Genomic DNA, 14,775 nt, shown 5'->3' with positions numbered 1-14,775 from the left:
TTTGAATAAAATTGGAAAAGAATATTTAATCCTATCCAGTTTAGTGAAGATTTCAAATTTTATTTATATATTATTGAATATTTTAATTAATTAAAGCATGATATAGCAAAAGATTTTTAGATGTTTTTCTTTCCAAACTATAAATTTGAGAACAATGTATTACCCCAAAAAAAAATAATAATAAAAAAAAAAAAAAAAAACCAACCCAACACTATCATATATTTTGGGAAAAAAAATAAAAAAAATCAAACACTATCTTATAATGGTATTCCTTCCTAAAAAAAATTTCCTTTGTAGGTCATTGCGCCTGCTAACTTTACCATTTTTTTCTTAATTATTAGTTTACTCGAATTGATGATAAGCGTCAACATTGTTCTTAGGCTGTTTTTATGGGCAATCATCCTTACATTTTCTATCTATATATATATATATATATATATGGGGTATAATTTTCAATCACTTGTTTTTTTTTTGGGCAAAAATTTATTTTTCATTCACTCATATTCATGTGAAATGATCACATTTAGTGTCCCCACAAGTCAAATCTCGAAACATGTAGATGGGCTTTGATTAATTCCAAGTGGAAATTGAGAAAAATTGGAAGGTGGGAGGTGGGGCAACATTCGAGGCCAGCACACACTTAATTCAAATCTACCATTTTACTTCATTCATATTCATGACATGATAAAATCCACACCACTTTAATAACCCAACGAAAATATCAAGCCAAAGTGCTGCTACTCACTCATCGTTTCGTCCTTAAGCATTCATTATTGGGCCGGCCCATTTTTGTTGTACCATGTTCCAAACGCTCCTTCTAGCAGTTTGTAATTCACTCTCCACTATTATTGTGGTTCACATTTTATGTCGGGAAAATGCGTGAGAAACACTCTCGGGGTCTTGCTTTCTAGGTTCGTGTGGTGTGGGAAAACGACGGCCATTAACCCAAGTGGCTCTCCTCTTAGAGGACCACTATTATCATCTTCCACTCCAATACGGTTGAAGTGACATTTATATTCCTCCTAACTAAAAAATAAATTATGAAAAAAAAAATATATATATATATATATGCCTTTTTTCTTTTTCTTTGTTTTTTTTTTCCTGCGACCTTAAGTACGTTCTACCCTTAAATACTAAAAAACAAATTAAATTAAGACATAATTAAAACATGGTAAGATTTCTTCATGTTTTTTTATGAAAATATTGAAATCGTCATATTGTTTTATGAAATTGGCCTAATTGCAAACTATTATTTCCATAAATAATATTGAATCATATTTTTGGCGTTCAATAATATTTTTACATCAACATATTAAAAATTCTTAACTTTGTCTTCAATATTTTCAAAGGAGTAAGTTTAATGTTGACCCCCCAAAAAAAAAAAAAAAAGGCGTAGGAATTTGACTTTAATTATTCACAATAGAGAATCTTAAACTTGTAAAATTTATATTGGCATGGATTTATAAAAATTGAAACGCTTAAACTTTATTAGAAAAATTCATGGGGTGCAAAAGATCTGCTTTTGGAATTCTTTGGGTAGCTATGGCTACAGCGTTCACTCCATCTATCATTTTCTCTTTGATGCAACTTGGTTAGCCAGTTAGGTGACCGAAGAAGTAATATCATTATTATTATTATTATTATTATTATTATTATTACTATTATTATTATTCATTTTTTCCCTGAATACTTCTTTTAATTAAAGCTTGTTTACTTTTTTTTTTTTGGTTTTTTTAACACACAAAAACAAAAAACAGATTTATAGAAATTGATTGCAGGTTTTATAAAGTTGATTTGCTTATGAATTTAAAGCCTAATAAAGGTCTGAATATATACTTAAACCAAATTATATATGCAATTAACAACATGTCCAGACACTCATTGACATGTTTCAAATATGGAACTGAATTTCACCAATAGACTTATAGTATCTTTAAGGAGGGGAAATTATGAGATCCGTATTAGTCTAACAACATGACAAGAAATTCAGTCGTGCTAATGAAAGAATCCAAAGAATATTATATGGAGCGAACTATTTCATCTAATTGTTTTTTGACGTTGAGCAGAGATGCTTCACCACAAGTTTGCAATTTATATTAACCAAGGCTCGACTGGGCATGTGAAAGGGGGGGAAATTTTTATTTTTTATTTTTTATTTTTTTTATTTTTAATAATGAAAGACATACAAGAAGCATATAAACACTTATAATGTAGCATAATTGGGCAGATATTGGTAAATGGGTAATTCATCCATTTTCATGTTTCATTATTCCTTCTCATAGATGTTTCCAACTTTCTTCACTTTTATTGTGAAACCTCTTTTCCACATTCAATGAAATATCAAATATCTCATCCTTGTGGATAAACTATCATATGGTTGATGTCCCAGTCACATCTTAACTCACCAATAGATATTACCCCACTTTGAATTATTTGGACTCCTCCTAACCCTCTTCAATGTAAGAGGAAAATGAATGGAGATAATAATAGCAAAAGGAAGACCAATGTATACAATAGAAATGGAGAAAAATACTCGTGGAAATCATAGAGAATGGAACCAATTAAGGATTTTTTTTTTTTTTTTTTAATCATAGAACCAATTAAGTTATAATTGTTTACATAATATAAATATAATGATAAAGCATATCCACCTTAATACATTTTGGTATCGATGCAAGAAATTTGATGTCAAAAACATTATAAAATAAATTAATAAATGGCCCATGCAGGTCTCGAACCTGCGACCTTCGCGTTATTAGCACGACGCTCTAACCAACTGAGCTAATAGGCCAAGTGATTGGCAGAAAGTTCCAAATATTATTTATCATAAAGCTAAGTTCATGAATAAAATAAACAAATATAAATAATGGATGAGGAGGTTATTGTATTAGGAATGGTGGATGCGATGAAGGGGGGTGGCCATAGAGCCCGTTCAAGCACATCCTGTGCCGCTTGCAAGTTCTTGAAAAGAAGATGCATTCCTAACTGCATATTCGCACCTTATTTCCGTTCCGACGAGCCGAAGAAATTCGCAAAAGTCCACAAAGTATTCGGAGCAAGCAATGTGAGCAAGATCCTCAATGAAGTAGCAGAGGAGCAAAGGGAGGACGCGGTGAATTCACTTGCTTATGAAGCTGAGGCGAGGCTGAGAGATCCAGTTTATGGTTGCATTGGAGCTATAGCTATGTTGCAAAGAAAAATGGTTGAGCTCCAAAACGATCTTGCTCTTGCCAGAGCTCGTCTCGCCGCTCGATGTGCAACCAATATTTCTTCTTTTTCATCATCATCTTCTTCTTCCTCTTATACCATCTTTGATGATCGCCTTACTGGGACTAGTTTGAGTGGTATGCAATCTGCAGCTTATAATGGATTTACTGATAGCCTCAGCTGCTACAGTAGTAGTACCAATTTGACGGAATCTATCCCACATGGATTAATGTATGATTATAGTTATGTCCCATATATCTTATGATGAATTTAATTATGTATGATCATTTCCCCTATTTTATTGATGATCATGAAAGAATATGATCAAAATTGATTCATCGAGTTCTCTTTGATTTTGATCATTTTTAGTTTGCTTATAGAGATTCTATACAATCTCAAAGTGTGTTTTCTTCAAATTTTGAAAAGGGGCAGCGGAATTCATCTTGGGATTTGACAATTCATGAACCAAGAAGATCAAAAATGATTGATTTGAGGATGCACAATACCTGTTTTGATGCATTCTTTTTTTTTTTTTTTTTTTTAAAAAAAAAAAATAAGATACTTTTCCTGAATTTTCTCGAAATTCCTCACAATCTCGTACCCACTTTGTCTTGGTCTTGTATTTTTATTTTTTCTTTTGTTTCTGGAGAATCAATTATAGAAGTTTTCTTTTTTTAAAAAAAAAAAAAAAAATCAAAGCTTTGTCCGTTGAACAAAACCTCAATTGGTATATATGAGCCTAAAGATTCTATAAACACCCAGTTAGCCCAAGAGTGGAGGAGACCATCAGAGAAAGAACTATATGAATTTGGTTGAACATTATTGCTCTTTTAGGTTAATTACACCTTACTCATTTGAAAAAAAAAAAAAAAAATTTCCTAAAGAAGGATGTATGGACCAAACATGGCACTGCATTGATCGGAATAGTATCAAAGAACTGTTGAGGACCTAAAGCAGGCAGTGATTGATGACCCCTATTGCAGTGGCCAGGTCACACTACGACACTTGAAGTACACTGGATGGATCAGACCGAGCCATAAGCGATGCTCTAGTATAATAAAGTAACAAAATAGCACACCAGAGCTAAAAGCTCAATGAGATTGAAAGGCACGTGTTGCATTTTACCTTCAAAACTATCCCCCAAAAAAAAAAAAAAAGAGGAAAAATGTCATGTTAGCCTCGGAATTATTATTTTTTTTAATCATTTTAGTTTAATTATGCATTTTAATTTTAAACAAACGAATTTTGTAGGAGTAACCATACACAATTAATGTCATTTTATTTAAAAAAAAAAACTACTTTATTATTGTTTTATTTCATTTTTAATTGGTGCACATATTTAATTTCGCCAAATTTGTTAGAAAAAAAATGGCCGAGAATTGAACTAAACTGAAGAAAAAACAATAGTTTATAAAGTAACGTGATACTTTTTCAAATTTAAAAGTAAAGTGCAAAATATATACAATGTCACGAACAATCGCAAAAATAAAAAATTTAAATTTAAATTTGGTTTGGTTTGAATGGTATTAAATAATTTGACTGTTGGTGGTTCTAAGATTAACTTTTTATTGATTAAAAGTTTTGTTTTAATTGGTATACCGTAGTAAAGAGCTCATCAATACAAGTTCGCAAACTGACAATAGGGCTAACTAATTTTAAGTTAATTTTGGAAAGTTTTCAAATATTAGTATTTTATCTATGCACAAACCAATTCACCTTATTGTCTTTTAATGAACCCAAGGTCTGAGAATTATGTCCTCATTAAACAAATTAAAAAATATCCAAAAAGTCACAAAAATCCTCCCCAATCCCATGGAATCTAAATTGGGTCAACGGGACCTATTTTATCATCAAACCAAATCAATGTCGATTTGACCCTTTTTTAAGCGCTGGACAAGGCTCTTGCCTACTGAATTTCTAACTAAACCGTGGAATCTTATAGCTGCCCACCACTAGATGTGCTGGGATTGGCCACCCAACATAAGTGATGGCAGCTCACAGGTTTCATCAAAGTTTGACTGCTTTCCGGCCATTTCAAGCCACCCCATTAACCTTTCCCCCCTATTTTGAATTCTCTGAGCTTATTTCCAATATTTATTTTTTGAAATTGTTTTGCAAGATCCAATAAAACCAAGTTTGATTGATACTTTGGGGAGGTTTTCTGACCACCGACAATGTCAATTGGCCGAAGTAAGTGCACCACTGCATTCTTTGTTTCATTTGCTTTTTGTTAATATAAAGTTTATAAATTTTGAACGTCGTTTGGTATTTTTTCTATTTTTTAATCAATTAATGTAATACTTGATAACTTTAGACCCTGTTTGGATATAATTGGATAAAATGGACGAAATTGAAATTGAATAGTGCAATTAGGTGTCAGTGGGATCCAATTGAAGGTCTAATTTTAATAAATTAGTCTTCAAATGAAAAATCCTAATTTTGGATATCTGATATTTAAGGCTTACAGTATAATTGGGTTGTTCGATATCCAATTTGAAAAATTTAAACTTATTAAAGTTATTTTTGAAGATTGGTATGTATCCAATCTCTTTTGTTTAATTTTGGAAGCCTAATGTCATGTTCCGCACAAAAGGAATGAAATTCTCTAGGCTTAGTGTGAGATCCCACATCGATTGGAAAGGGGAACGAAGCATGCCTTATAAAGTTGTGAATATTTTTCCCTTGTGAAGCATTTTAAACCCGTGCGGGTGAGACCCAAAGCGAACAATATCACAAGCGGGTGGGTCTGGGCTGTTACAGTTGGTATCAGAGCCAGTACCAGGATCGATGTGCCAGCGAGGACGCTAGGCCCCAAGGGGGATGGATTGTGAGATCCCACATCGGTTGGAAAAGGGAACGAAGCATGCCTTATAAGGCTGTAGATACATTTCCCTTATGATACGTTTTAAACCCATGCGGACGGGACCCAAAGCAAACAATATCACAAGCAGGTGGACCTGGGCTATTACATTTAGCCGGAAGATTCTACATTCTCCATGAGAATTCAAGAAAAATCCATAGGGGTCCGGAAGATTCTAGAAGCTTATAGGTTAGAGAAGTCTAGAAAGTTTTAGATGATTCAAAAGAAGTTTAGAAAGTTCTAGATAATTCAAGAGAAGTCTAAAAGGTTCTAGAAGTTCCAAGAATATTCTAAACTAATGTAATTAGTAAGCTATTTAGAATAGTTTTTATAAATATCTAGTAGAATATTCTAGAAGAAGCTTGTATTCTCATACTACGTGTCAATCCCTCTATATAAAGGAGGTGAACCTTCATTTGTAAACATCAACCCATGTAACCAAGTATTTTAGCAATACAAGCACTCTTCATATTCTCTCAAACTCTCTAAAACTCTCTTACTTCCTACTTTACTACTTTTAGCTTCTGCATTTTGTTAGCTTGTGGACAAGGTTTAGTTAGTAAAGGAGATGCTAAGTGCCGAACAGGAATGTTGAAAAAGATAGGCTCGTGACACTAATGAATATTATATTATTATTTTAGGTATCCGGACTAATATTGAAGGTGATCCGATCGGAAAAGCTAGTTTGAGCTACAATCTATGGGTAAATTTTATTTTCTAAAATGGTTTGGGAATTATGTGTTTGATTATATGTGATATATAAATTATTCTATTATTATTATTATTATTATTAGTATTAGTATTATCTAGAATTATTTGAATTACATGTTTTATCACATGCTACAAAAAAATTATTTAATTTATCATATTATAGTATGCAAAAAGGAATTGTTTAACTTAAACAAATTCTAATTTATGGTTATACAAATGTATATATATATATATATATATATGTTTATGTTAGTATATGTGAAAATATTTTAATATGATGATTATGGATAATTATTTAAATAATTATATAAATATATTCGGTTGTAGATCTTTATATACCATACTATACCATGAATATGAATTTATTAAAATATTATTACACGCCTTTGTTTGACCATCTCATGCTTGATTATGTGTTTCTTGAAATTGGATAGGAGATCTTTCAATTTGCGATGCCTCTATGACGATGAGGGCTGCGTTAACAGTTTTTCCTACTTTAGAAGTCGACAACACACTGGGCTGCTAATGTGGTTAGAGGACTGGTTATGATAATGAATATGGACACATAATTATTGTTATTAGACTATGGTTATAGTATATGGTTATTTATATTTTTCATTGTCGATAGTTATAATTCATTACTTATAAAAATATTATTTTATTATAACGTGGAGAATATTTAAGCTCATTTTATAATTTTGTTTTTTTAAAAAAAAAAACTATTTCTCCTAGATCTCACCTAGCAATTGATGCATACTATGTATAGGAATCATTCCATCATCATCGCTTTTGTATAATTTATCATTATTACATCTTCACATTCAACACATTTTTGCTGCTGATTTATTGCCTCTTTTCTAATTTATTGCCTCTTTTCTATTTTCTATAAGACTATTATATTTTTTATTTTATTTATCTTTGTATTTATTTATTTTCTTTTAAGTATACTTTGGTGGCTTAACTCAATATGTATGGTTATTTTTATTTTTTTCTCTTAAGTTGGAATTCTTAATTAGTATGACTATGATTTAAGAAATTCTATTAAAAATTGTTATTTTTTTTTTATGCTATTGGATTATATCCAATTTATATAAATATCCTGCTAAACTCTGGTACCAATTTAATAGAGTTTTCTTATGTAGGGCTATCTTAGATATCCGGAAAGATTTCGAAAGAGGTTTTTCATACAATAATGCTAGACTTATCAAAATATTCATCAAATTTATTTACTAAATGATGTAACAAATGGTGCGTCAGTATTTAATTAGTTTATTTTTTCAATTTACTTATCTATTTAAAAATTTACTTTTTATATTTAAATTATATAAACATGCTAATGAATAATATTTTAACACATGTATCATTTAATAAATAAATTTAATGAACATTAATATATGTAGTATTATCAAAATACATAATAATTCATAAAGATAGAATGATGTATTTGACCCTCCTTTGTTTACTATCATTGCGTACTTTTTTATTTTCACTTTTTGATTTAATTTTACCATAAGAAATTTCTAAATATTACCAAATTAAGAAAATTACGTGATATCAAATCAGAAATCAGGGACAAAATATGTAAAAGATTGGTAAAGTTGCTAGTAAAGGATCTGAGCAAAGATTTGTGGCTAAATTGCCGGCTTCTCTGTCAGCAAGCGCAAGGAAATTGAGTGTATAATAAGACTCTTATATATTATCACTAGGAAGGCTTCAAAGGTGATCTGAAAACGTGGTTTTATTTGAAGGAGCTGAGATGTTCATTTTCATATATATGTTTGAAATACAAATTATATGTGAAGTAAGATAATACAGTACAAACCAATCGGTCCTTCCCCTTATCATATAGTGCCGGATAGTGTGGTACTGGAAAAGAAAATAAAGACTATGGAATAAAAGCCAATGATCGACCCCATGGAACATGTCCAATCAATTTGATTTTTATTGTCTTTCTATTTTTTTTTATTTTTTTAATTTTATTATTTTCTGCACACTCAATAATTTCCAGTTACCTTTGGGTCTGTTAGACTATTGCTGATGGTACCACTTCATATATATATTACAAATATGTAAAGCATCTTAATTTTCATTGTTTAATTATGAAAAATGTATGGAAAAGAAAAGAAAAGAAAAAGAAAATGTATTACCACAATCTATATATATATATATTGATATTCTATATGCATAAGTGAAGAATTGACATTTTAAACTTGAAACAATAATTTAAAAGTTATAGATTCATTTAGGAGATTCAAGATAAAAGAAAGAAATAAAGTTTTTACCATCCCTAAATTAGTAACAACTTTTTCTCGTGCAGATAAACGAATAGAACAAATTGAAAGAGAAAAAAAAATTAAAATAAAAAGGGGTATGTTCTATTAGAGGTTTTTCTCATAGACAGAAATTGTAATAATCTTTCCACTTAAGAACATTTGACTCGAGTCTGTTTATGGGAAAAAAAACAGCAAGATCTTGGTGCTAAAGCAAAGCGTTAAACTATCTAGTGGGCCTTCAGTAAAGGCTACATGCATAATTGAAAGTTCTGAAGAAGAAGATCAAGTAGGCCCGTTTATTTTCACTCAGGCCCTACGAGTCAAATCTCGTGAAAAGATGCTTTTTGATTTATGAATGAAATCCCACGTGGAAAGTATAGCCGGTGGGTGGTGGGGGTCCAATATGAAAGACAAGCAAAACCGCACCAAGTTGAGAGATACTTTTCTGAGGGTTGTATTTGGGATAGCATTTGTTTATGCTTTTTTTAAGAGCTTCAACCTTTTTAGAACACTCTTTTGGAAAACTACATTTCACTACGTGTTTAAGTTAGAACTCCTGAAAATCTAAAGTTTAATATAGTTCAAACTCTCTTTACAAACTGCTTTTGAAACGTGTGAATCTTAATAATCAAAACAATGTTTTTAAAGCTATGCCAAATAATATATTCTGATTTTATACACATCACTTTGTAACCCAATAAAATAGCAACTTGAAAAAATGTTTAATGATATAGAAACTTGAAAAAAATATTTACTTCAACATCTTAGTTGGTATAATTTCTGTTTAAAAAAAAATGCTTATTGAAAAACAACTAATTTTAATCAAAAACTCTTTTAAAAATTTAAAATATTTATAAAAAAAATTATCCAAACAATCTAAAAAATAGTATACTTTTTCTTTTACTATTTATGAAAGTTTAAAATATTTAAAAATATTTCTTAAAAAAACTACTCTTTTAAAGCAATTTCAGAAAAATTATTACTCTTGGATGCTGAATCTTAAAAATTGTTTATAATTTTTTAAAAGCTATGATAAATTAGCCTGAGCATCCCTGATCACTCAATATTGGGCCGGCCCATTGTTTCACAACACATCTTTCATGTAATGTGTACACCACGCTCCTTCCAACCATTTGTCATGCACTGTCCACCAATATTTGTCTGACTGGGGCTGGCACTCAAAGCGTGAGACACACTCTCAGCCTTGCTTTTATGGGCTACGTGTGGTGTGGAAAACGACGGCCATTAAACAAAGTAGGCTCTTCGGAGGGAGAAAAGGAGGAGGAGCACCATTATCGTCTTTGTACCTTTTCCACCCCCCTACCACTCAATTAAGTTTAAAATTTTGAAGTGACACTTTTTAGTTCGAGAATAAATCATAAAGACTCAAAAAAAAGAAAAAACTTACGAATGTTGAATTATGGAAATGTATAGCTTCTCTGAACTCACATTGAGACATTCATGCTAGCTAGCTTCTTGATTAACATACGCTTGTTCTTACATAAGGCTTCTTCTATATACAAAATATCTCTTTCACCAAAAAATATATATATATATATATATATACAAAATTTAACAAAAATCTTATTTTGATCATTGAATTGGTATATATAAAGGGGTAGGAACAATGAGAAATTTTTTGTATAGTTATAATCATATTTTATATAACATTAAATATATCTATTCAACGATCAAAAATGATTTTTTATTCAAAAAAATTTTAGTCGAAAATCTTGGTTTATGAAACTTTCTTCTTCTTAGATTATGCAATACATTATTAGACAATAAAAATGTTATTTGCATTGTCCATTTAAATCCAAATTTGTAAAAAAAAAGCACTTTATAAAGAAACATGATAAATTTTAATTTTTAGCAATATACCGAATTTAAAAGATGTTCGGAGTATGGAATATATGAGAGAAAAATAAGAAAAACAAATATAAAGAACTCCATTTTTTTTTCTCTGATTAAAAAATTACAAAGAAAATAAATAATCTGAAAAATGAAAAGAAAATGCATGTATTATTTTTTTATTAGGTTTCTTTCTTCTTTTATCAATAAATTTTAATTTCTTTTGTCATTATATATATATATATATTTTTTTTTTCTTTTATTAAATTGCAAAGCGTGGATGATTAGTAAGTAGAAGAGGAAATCCTTTTTGTAGAAGTGGATTGCGTTGTATATATATATATATATATATTTTTTTTTTCTCTTATTAAATTGCAAAGCGTGGATGATTAGTAAGTAGAAGAGGAAATCCTTTTTGTAGAAGTGGATTGCGTTGGCTGTGGTGATTGTTAATGCAGAGCACTTTGGGGGCAGAGTTAGCTAAATAATCTATGCTTCAATGATTCCTTCTTGTGGAGATGTAACTTTCTTCACTTTTTCTTCTTAACTTCTTTTTTCCTTTGTCCATGTACTAGCATCTTTTATGCATCAATCTTATCATGAACTACAAGTGTTTGAATTCATTCCACTTTCAAATGAAACAAACCAAGCAAAATACATAACAATAAATATATATATATATATATATATATAAGATAAAACCTAAATAATATTAAGAACATTTAGTGAATGTTTATCAACACAAAGTGGGCTATGTAAAGCTTGTAAAAGGGGTATAGATGGTACATTTTCATGTGCTGTGGGAATCCATTAGTTAGCCAAAAAGTTGAGGAAACATAATAGATAGAAAAAAGAACATGATAGATTAGAAAAGTACATTCAAAGAATTTAGCAGGAAAAACATTAAATGAGAAATACAGCGGGAAAAATAAGCAGTTTATGTTATGATGCTTTATTGCAATGTATGATATATGAAATTACAAGAATTACCGATTGCACAACCAAGATTGACAAAAGAGCCATTAAATCTAGCTTAAAAAATTAAATGTGCCATGTCTTATATATGGAGTTTCACCCAAAAAAAAAAAAAAAAAAAAAGTGAGGACACTGGACAAAGAGGGAGAATCAAAGAAGAATGAAGCCGACGGACGATCCAAAACAAACACCACCTCCAAGTGATACTTTTCAAGGAAAACAACTAAATATTAATGTCAAACGAGAAAAATTTAAATGTAATGGTTGTATAAAATAAATGATATGACAGTCAATAATTAGGTACAATATCAACAAATAATTTATAATTCCATACAACTTATAATTCCATACAATGTAAATACCGTGTATCATCCATCCAATACAATAATTGTATATGTCTTTTCCAATAAATTAAAATGCAAACAATGAAGACCACGTAAATTTGGGCTTACCCCTATATTAATTTGCATTGCAATAACATGATTTTCCCAATTGAATGGATCGAGTTCTTTTTATATGATTAAAAATTATAATATATAATATGTTCTTTTGTTGGTATTTTTTGTATTAGATGCTTGGAATTGGAAGATACATTTTCACCTGGAGGACGATATGTTCAACTTTATTTAAAAAAAAGAAAAAGAAAAAGAAATAAAATATATTTTCCCTTTTATTATAAAGTAGAGAAAAAACTATTTATCCATTTAATTCCATAAAATTAATTTGAATACCATTTTTATTTTCCAAATATAACATCATTGTTTTGAATCAATTAGATTTCAAATGCAGATAATCTACCATCAAATTTTTTTTTTTTTTTTGGAAAAAAGAACTTATAAAATTTTACAATATATGATTTTAAAAAGATATCCTCGACTACATCCTCAAAATGAAGTTTGTTTATCAAGATTGGTTTCGTAAAATTGTTTAAGTTTATCACCCATACTCAAACCCATTCTCTGCATTTCATCAAGAACCTTCATTGCCTCCTCCGATCTCTGAAACTTAATCAAACGGTTAACCAAACACCCATAACTCTCCCTATCCAGCCACGTGTCCTTCCCACTGTAAATCCTAACAAACTTCATCGCCTGCTCATAATATCCAACGCTCAACATCGCATCAATCACATAATTACGTGTCGAAAGCAGCATGGGCAATCCATCATCCTCCATCCTCCGCAGAAGCACCAGAGCACCCTCAACGTTCCCAACCCTACACGCGCCGAGAACAAGCGCGTCGTACGTACGCGTGTCCGCTCTCATCTCCTCCTCTTCCATTCTCGTCAGTATTCGGGCCGCCATAGCCAGATCTCCTATGAAACAGTACGTCATCAAGAAGTAATTATAAACCGTCAGATCCGGCGACACACCGGTCGTCTTCATTATATCCAACAAGCGCCACGCCTCGTCCATCCTTCTCTTCCTCGTGAGCGAGTTGAGAATTGAGTGGAAGCTGCAGGAATTCAAGCCGTAACCCCCACGCGCCATGGTTTCCACCAACCGTAGACACTCGTCGATTCGATACAGCTTGCAGAGGCGAGAGATGAGGGAGTCGTACGCGCTCTTACGCGTGAAGCCCTTGTCAAGCCGAGACAGGGTGTGGGAAAGGACGTCGAGGGAGAGAGAAGACTCGGCGCTGGTGATGAAACTGAAGGTTTTGGAGGTGGGGAAGCAGCCGTCTTTCACGCGCTTGTTGAGGAGGTGGCGGAGGGTTTCGAAGTCCCTGGAACGACCCGCGGTGTTAACGAGCTCGTCGTAGTAGGCGGAAGTGGGCTCGTCGGGAAATGGGTTTGGGTTTGGATCCGGGTGCGGTATCGGGTTTTGGGTGGTGAAGAAACGGATCGGGATGGTGACCTTACGTTGAGAATTGAGGAGCTTGCGGGGTAATTTGCGGAGGAGCAACATGGCTTTAGGGTTCCACTGTTACAGATAGATGATACTGACATTGAAGAAGATGGGGTTTCAGACTGCAGAGAATTTAGGGTTTAAGCTCAGAGCTACAAAACCCCTTTTGCAGAAAATGGGCCTTACTAGATTAAGCCCATTAAGCTAATGTGAGAAACTATAGTTTGGGTTTTGGATGAGCCCATTAGATACCCTTTTCCAGTTTTTAATGGGCCTTTTGAAATTGCTCATGAAAGAAAGCTTTTATGCTTCCGTCACAAAATAGAGAACATTTTAAATATGCATGGTCCAAAGTATTTAATGTAGTTTATAACTGAATAATTTAAAATGTGCATTCAATTTAGAATTTAATATATTTAAAATAAATTATAGATTTTAAAATATTTGATGGATTATTATGAAATTTTATAAATTGTATAAAAAATTTATAAAAGTCTAATGAAATATTTTAGATACGCTTGGATTTTATATTAATAATTTTTTTCATAATTTTTTTTTTAAATTCATTAAAATCTATCATTTTTTAAAAAATTTTAAATTTATAAATTTTTGAATACTTTATATATTTTAAAAATTTTTATAAAATTCTAATTCAATACATCTAGATTTTAATGGATTTTTATAAATCGAATACCTTTAAATTTTTAAATATTTTTCAAAATTTTCAAATTCTAAATTAAATACATCTCTTAAGACTGTTTTGTAACTCCTAACAATTCAATGTTGTTCGGCCAATGAAAATGGAACAAAACTTTGAATGTTTAAAGAGAAATTTTGTTGGATCTATGGAAAATGGTCGGTTTGGCATAATTTTGAATTTTATACCATCTTCGATACAACTTGTGGTCACGAGAGAAAGAGTAACAAAACTTCCGCATAAATACCAGCAAGTCTTTTGTCTTTTTGCTTCTAGCATAAATGCTAGAAAGTCAAGCATCCTAGGTTATGCTTCCAAGCCTTAATTTGTGAGGCTTTTATTAGGGACAGGTGC

General features: G+C 31.1%; 2 protein-coding genes and 1 non-coding gene across 3 annotated transcripts; 1 reads left to right on the top strand and 2 right to left on the bottom strand.

Moving 5' to 3' along the window:
* Positions 1–2,717: 2,717 nt before the first annotated feature.
* Positions 2,718–2,791, bottom strand: TRNAI-AAU (transfer RNA isoleucine (anticodon AAU)). The gene has a single exon. It is a non-coding gene; the product is annotated as a tRNA-Ile (tRNA).
* Positions 2,792–2,851: 60 nt separating this feature from the next.
* LOC107413901 (LOB domain-containing protein 21) lies at positions 2,852–3,664 on the top strand. The gene has a single exon (XM_016021956.4). It carries the CDS (start codon positions 2,867–2,869, stop codon positions 3,470–3,472), a length of 606 nt encoding a protein of 201 aa, XP_015877442.4. The 5' UTR covers positions 2,852–2,866; the 3' UTR covers positions 3,473–3,664.
* Positions 3,665–12,532: 8,868 nt separating this feature from the next.
* On the bottom strand, positions 12,533–14,049 carry LOC107413899 (pentatricopeptide repeat-containing protein At3g56030, mitochondrial). Its single transcript, XM_016021954.4, has one exon. The coding sequence runs from the start codon at positions 13,782–13,784 to the stop codon at positions 12,762–12,764; it is 1,023 nt and encodes a 340-aa protein (XP_015877440.3). The 5' UTR covers positions 13,785–14,049; the 3' UTR covers positions 12,533–12,761.
* Between the last annotated feature and the right edge of the window lie 726 nt (positions 14,050–14,775).

The sequence above is a fragment of the Ziziphus jujuba genome, chromosome 8 (assembly GCF_031755915.1).
Source record: "Ziziphus jujuba cultivar Dongzao chromosome 8, ASM3175591v1".
Lineage (NCBI taxonomy): Eukaryota > Viridiplantae > Streptophyta > Magnoliopsida > Rosales > Rhamnaceae > Ziziphus > Ziziphus jujuba.
Note: the sequence above shows the minus strand (reverse complement) of the source record. Positions and strands in the feature narration are given on the sequence as shown.

Coding starts and splice junctions, on each gene's coding strand:
- LOC107413901 (XM_016021956.4), top strand. CDS start 2,867: ATGGATGAGGAGGTTATTGTATTAGGAATGGTGGATGCGATGAAGGGG.
- LOC107413899 (XM_016021954.4), bottom strand. CDS start 13,784: ATGTTGCTCCTCCGCAAATTACCCCGCAAGCTCCTCAATTCTCAACGT.